The sequence below is a fragment of the Pteropus vampyrus genome, unplaced genomic scaffold (assembly GCF_000151845.1).
Source record: "Pteropus vampyrus isolate Shadow unplaced genomic scaffold, Pvam_2.0 Scaffold15, whole genome shotgun sequence".
Lineage (NCBI taxonomy): Eukaryota > Metazoa > Chordata > Mammalia > Chiroptera > Pteropodidae > Pteropus > Pteropus vampyrus.
Window position 1 is genome coordinate 10,866,700 of NW_011888796.1, and position 6,558 is coordinate 10,873,257.

The 6,558-nt window shown below is 40.1% G+C and overlaps 1 protein-coding gene across 3 annotated transcripts in view; it reads right to left on the bottom strand.

Annotated features, from left to right (window-relative positions):
* LGALS3 (galectin 3) overlaps window positions 1-6,558 on the bottom strand; it is a 13,862-nt gene continuing 7,304 nt past the window's right edge. For 2 of the 3 annotated variants that reach the window (XM_023527231.1, XM_023527232.1), the window contains exons 4-6: window positions 4,217-4,305; window positions 1,516-1,681; window positions 1-177 (exon numbers count right to left, since the gene is read on the bottom strand). In XM_023527231.1, coding sequence (XP_023382999.1) covers window positions 22-177; window positions 1,516-1,681; window positions 4,217-4,305 — 411 coding nt within the window. In that variant the 3' untranslated portion in view covers window positions 1-21. Of the gene's footprint in view, window positions 178-1,515; window positions 1,682-4,216; window positions 4,306-6,106; window positions 6,548-6,558 lie in introns of those variants that run through there. The other variant, XM_023527230.1, reaches the window with a different exon arrangement.

Here is a 6,558-nt window from a genome sequence, read left to right on the forward strand (position 1 = left end):
AAAGTATTTGCCCCTTTGAGATTATATCATGGCATGCGAAGCACTGATGAGAGTGACGTCACCAGCGATTCCTACTGCGCTGATTTCCTTGAGATTTTTCATCCGATGATTGTACTGTAACAAGTGAGCATCATTGACTGCAACTTTGAAGTGGTCATCTTCAACCAGTACTTGTATCTGAAATGGCACATATACAAAACTGTTAGGAATGCCCATTAATTTCAAAACCAGTTTGATGTCTAACATTTCGTCTTTATGATCATTTGTGGAACTGATTAAAGCCCAGAAAAAGCGACTTTACGGCAAAAGTAAACTCCAGATTATTCAAAGATTTAAACAAAGACAAAATGATAAAATTGTTAAAAGGACATGTAGTTGAAGCCATGAAGGAAAAGATTAATAATGTGTCTACATAAAAACTTAAAGTTTTCATATGGCCTAAAGCACCTAAAAGCAAAAATAAAAATAAACACTGAAGTAGGAATCCCTTAATAAAGTGGCAAGTATTACAAAGATGTGTAATAATCAGTTGTGGCAAAAGCAGGGGAAACGTACTCTTCCAATAGTTAGTGAATGTGTTGATCCTACATTCTTTTGGAAGCAGCACTTTGGCAATGTCTAAATTTTAAATATGCATATTCTTTAAAATTCTAGGAAGCAAAGATTTAAAAGGATAGTTATTATAGTATTTTAGATGATAAACCTTTCCAGATTTCATTTGTTTGAAATTTTTCAGTACTCAAAATTTTCATCCATAGGGTACCAGTTGAATTATCACATACCTGAACAATGAAATAACATTAGGTAACACTGTTCTGACTCTGAAAGATGTGCACCACATGTAGAATATGGTCCCTGTTAGTCTCTGCCCTTGAGTAGCTGAGAGTCTAGCTGGGTTTTTTGCCCACTCTGTAGTCAATTCTAACCCAGCACCAAACCTAATATTTGTTGAAGCTGTGCTTAAAAGAAAAAAAGTGTACTTATGTCATAGAAAATACTGGAAAGGCATTCACCAAGTTGCAGTCTTTGTGAAGATAGGGAAGGGGTAAAGGATAGAGGACTTTTTAGTTAATTTAAAAATCTACGCATTTTTTTCATAAAACAAGCACATATTAATTAATTTTAGAATAAAAAGGTTTAGTTTCGATTGCCATACCAATTATACCAATTATGTTGTTTTAAGGAACTAAGTCTCAGTCCAACTGTACCATAAAGTTAAAAAGTAGCTTTTTTTTTTTCTTTTTTATAAAAGATGCTGTTTTCCTCATGTCTAGAAAAGCTTAAACTCAGAAGGGTGATAACAGCAACGATGGTGAGGGGCCTGAGTGGAGTTGGGGAGTGTGCCACTCCTGGCCGTGTTCCAGTCTGCTGAGCCCAGTCCCCTTGGATGGGGAGATGTACTGGCTAGGTGTCCCAGGGCAGCCGATAAAAATTCATTTCAAGTGCATCATGGTTTTAGAGTGATTCCCCATGAGCAATATGCATTATGAATACATATTAAGAGCAATAACTTACTTTGAATGGTTTGCCACTTTCAAATGGGAAAACCATCTGTCTTTCTTCTGGTCCCCAGTTATTATTCATCTTTGAATTGCAAACAATGACTCTCCTGTTGTTCTCATTGAAGCGTGGGTTAAAGTGGAAGGCGATATCATTCCCTCTCTTGAAATCTAAAGTGATTCTGTTTAAACCGAAGACCAGAGTTAGAAAAATGATTCAAATTGCGTATTTGTAGCAAGTGAAGAACATGTAATTTTCTAAAGAGCATATCATTTTATAAAATGCAGGAAAACTTTCTAAACAGAAAACAAACCAGAGAATGGGTTCAAACTGGAAAGTATACTAGGCCAAGTATTCGATGTACTACTGTACTATCTAAAAGTAAGCAAGACAATCTGTTAAACTTTTTTGCCTCGTTGTCTTTGGTAACATCATTTTATTCAGCTATCATTCCCTCTTTACCCCCTCTACTCACAAAAACCCTTTGAGGATACCTTATAGAGGTTTAAGGCCACTTTGAGGGCACTTTATGCATTACATTGCAGATAATAATGGTTACCTCCTTCCTGCCCTGCCAGGTTGCTTTTAATACCTATTGAAGGCAAGCCAGTCACGTAAATAAGAGGTATCAAATTCCTGGCTTCCTCCTAGTTAACCAAAATCTAGTCCTAAAACTGAAAGAATGAGATTACACAGTTAATGATCAGTAAGTATCCTGTTGCTAAATTGTAAAGTCAAGACAATAAATGTGTTCAACTTTCTGTGATGTGAAGTAGAATTAATGAAAGTACTGGCTTAATTTTCTAACCCTGTTCCATCTCCTTGGATGTTAATGCACCCTGAGTGTCAAAGTACTAAACCCCTACCTCAGTTCTCAATGTGTGCTCTATAGAGCACTAACATCAGAATCAGCTGGTGCTCTTGTTTTAAAGCAAGATCTGCACTCTAGACTCACAATAATTCCTTGGGTATTAAGATTCACCCAGTAACAGGTACTACCACAAATGCATCTTCCAGTGATTAAATTCACAGGGAAAGGACCGACATAGTCAATGGCAATAGAAATTGTATTTGCCTAAATAGCCATTGGCTGTATTTCCTCTGCAGTAAAAAGGAAGAAAAATAATGTGATGTCTACCAACTTACACATTTTTTTCTTGTAATTCCTCACAAAATTTGCAGGACCAAGCAACAAATATTTTAGCTTACTACTACTTTAAACATTTCAGCCAAAATTAGTTTTGATCTGCCATCGTCTCGATCTACATCTCTAATGTAATTGGAGCTAAAGTTTCTAGTACAATAACCCTAAATAAGGCAAAGATACCAGCATGGTTCTGTGTGATAGGACTTGTGGAGAAGGAGAGCAGATATTAACAAATTGCAAGTGCTATATGCACAGGATAAGGTGTGCTGGGTTCTATGGTAGATTGGGAGGAAAGATGGATTACAACACAGGCAGAGGATATATATATTTTGTTAGAGAAGCTATAGAGGCTGTATGGAAAGAAGAGCTGGCTTAGGGTAGTGACTACTGAGTAGAACCAGAGGAGGATGTCTGGAGGTTGGAGTGAATGGGCTATCTGAATGCAAAATGATCAGATTAGAAGCTGAGTCCATCTCTTGGTAATAGAGGAGGTGGCTCCCATTGACTCACTAGGAGCACGGTGACAGACACTCAACAGAGGCTGTTTATGGATCCTCAAATAAACTTGTGTACATAGCTTGAATTTGTATCTTTTGTATACTGTCTGTAAGACCCAGAGACAGATTAATTAATGGCTGCAGGAATGTTAGTGGTACCACTCACTTCAGGGACAGGCATACTAGATGGCTTCAGGATATCCTCAGCCTACTTATATTATATGTAAGTATAACCAGAGCCAGGCATCCCAGGGAACCATAAATCAGCATGGATTTTCCTGAACTAGCTCAAAGTCTTACCCCATCCTAGCTCACCTTAATCAAACCAGTTCAAACGGCAAAGGCTGACTTATTTTGATGAAGTCTTTAATTTGTAGAATGTTTTCAAATCTTTTAAGTAAATAGTGTCTACTCAGAACACAGGGGTGCTCTCCATCCTGCCACTTATCATCTGTAGACCATGGGAACCTGTGACTGTAGTTTCACACAGTGGACACGATAGCCAAGCTTGAGAAAGCTGAGGCTACACCGTAACCTGCACTACTGCAGGGAGATTTGTACAAATCTGAGGACACGGTGGTATAATATTCTCTCAGATCAACTCAGAACTATGTCCAGTGGCATCTTTTTGCTTTTGACCCTAATTTTTGATGGTCACCTAGACAAAAAGTGCATGCTTGTGGTTTTTTTTTTTTTTTTTTAGATGGTATGTGGCTCAGATGTGGAGAGATGGCCAAACACTTCATTATAAAGACTCTACTCGCCTTTAATTCTAAAGCTTTTTTCACTGCCAGGAAGAACCAACAGCATGGGTTTTGCTGCTCTTCCTCTTTGTCTTCACAAAGTAGAACTCTGTTTTATTCATGTTCTGGGAGAACAACAAGATTTGGCGAGGGAAACCTTGTCCTCTTGGTGGGAACATATTGATTTCTGGGCTATCCCATCCTATACTATGGTATAGCTAAGATTCTAAATGTGTAGTTTTTAAAATCCTATTAGGTTTCAAAATAGATCAGCATTTATTCAAAAACCAATTAACAAATATATTAGACTTTAAAATTTTGTTCTTTACTTGTTTGCATTGGGCTTTACTGTGCCAAGAATTGTTATCAGCATGCGAGGCATCACTCCTCCAGGGAAAGCCAGGTCATAAGGCACAGTCTGGGGATGAGAAAATATATGTGTATCAATAAAGATCTTGGGAAAAGAAAGAAAAAGACGTTGCTAAAGTTCAATCACTATAAATATGTGTGAAAAACACATAACTAACTTACGCCATCTGTGCAGACTCTTGGGCCACCTTGCCCAGGGTCTGAAGAAATAAAGCTCCCTACATGCATAATTAATAATCGACAATAAAGTCATCAGTTAATAGGTGCCAAAGGAAGAAGACAGTCTTTTTTGGAGCATGGTAGCTCATATTATTAGGGTCATCCCAGTCTACAGCTCATTCACTTAGACCGTATTTTGAAAGGGCTTAAACTAGACCTTGCAATCAACATTAACATTTTTGTGCCACTCTTAAGACCCTTGTCACATAATATACTTCATCATATCACATTCTGGAACTTCTGGGTTCTCCCATACTTTCTACACACACAGCACCAGCAGAGTACTTTATAAATGGCAGATACTCAATATTTGTGGAATGAACACCTTCCAGTTAATTCATTACCTGGTTCATTCCACAAATATTTATTGACCATCTAATGTTCAAGGTGCTGTAAGTATTCCCAAAGCTCAATCTCTGGCCTCTTCTCTTTTTTTCTTCACAGTTTTCCTCCTTAGTTCAACTATCATCTATCATCCAAGTCTTTTATCGCTAGCCCTAATATGTACTAGTTCCATACTTCCTTCTTCTGAATTTGCTACTGGTAGTGCAAACCCAACAGGCATTAACTGGAATTGTCTCTCCTGTCCGCTCCCCCATCACTCTCCTTCCAGAGTTCCCGGTTAGGGCTGACTCTTGGCTGGTGCTCTAGTTGTCTTGGAAAGTCAGAGTCATCTCTGACTCCTAAGACCTAACCAGTAGATCCTGAGGTTCTTCTGTAATCTCTCTCCCATCTGCCTCTTCCTTTCCACAGCCTCCATAGCCCCCTCTGTCTGCAGTGGACTAACTTTCTGTGGTATAAGCCCTGCCCAATGCCATGCCCACCTCAAAGGTTTTCTCTGCACTTTAAGCTGACCTAAAAGCAGGTCAGATGCTACCTGTGCCATCTTCTACATAGTCCTGAAAGGGTCTGACCCCAGGCTGTTACTGAACTTTTTCCTCATCTCTGTTCATTTATCAGCTCGACTAAAGTCTAGAAGGGAAGGACCTGTGTCTAAGGTTTTACACTTAGAATTTATTTACTAAAATGTGTTTTAATATAAATGAAAATACAACACTTAGATCACAAAACTATTTTTAGAAGCGTTTTCAAAACTACTTTACTTTTGTTCCCCCACATCTTCTATGATCTTGGGCAAGTTATATAATTCTATTGCCCTATTTCCTCATATGTAAAATGGGGATAATAACAGTATCTTTTGGGGTGGTTATGGGGTTAAATGAGATCATCCATTTAGAAGCACACTGCTGGCACATGTTACTTACTCAGTGTTTATTAATAATAATAACCAAACTTTTCCCCAGTACTATGATCTTAACTTGATATATATATTAAAGCTGCTTTACCTTCAAAAGACGCATTAGCTTCTCAACAGTACACGTACTAAACTCAATATAACTATTTTTTTTGTTGCACCAACATACACCATGGCTGGTCCTTGAAAAGTGGCTCTAAGCAGTGAGTTTAAAGCTTCAGATCTCCCTGAGGCCCTCTGCAGGGCAGTACCCAGAACTAGCTCTTAACCAGAGCACTGCAAAATGATGGCATAAATGCTCTAGATGACTGCCATGTTCTTCATTAGCTTTGTCTTGGTCACAATCAAGTACATGAAATGACTGACTCCATCTTACCAGTGGTCCAGCAGGGGCGCCAGTGGGGCCGGCACCAGGGTAGGCCCCAGGCCCACCTGGTTGCCCGGGGTAGGCTCCTGGTGCAGTTGGGCCAGGATAAGCAGGTGCCGTGGGACCAGGATAAGCAGGGTAGGTGCCAGGAGGAGCCTGTCCAGGGTACGCGCCAGGAGGGGCCTGTCCAGGGTAGGCTCCAGGAGGGGCCTGTCCGGGGTACGCGCCAGGAGGGGCCTGTCCAGGGTACGCGCCAGGAGGGGCCTGTCCAGGGTACGCGCCAGGAGGGCCCTGTCCAGGGTAGGTGGCCCCTGGGTAGCCCCCTGCCCCAGCGGGCTGGTTTCCCCATGGACCAGGCCACCCTTGAGGGTTCGGGTTCCCAGACCCAGATAAGGCATCGTTAAGCTGGAAAGAAAGATATAAACAATGCTTGGATGAAAACATTCACAAAAACAGATTTT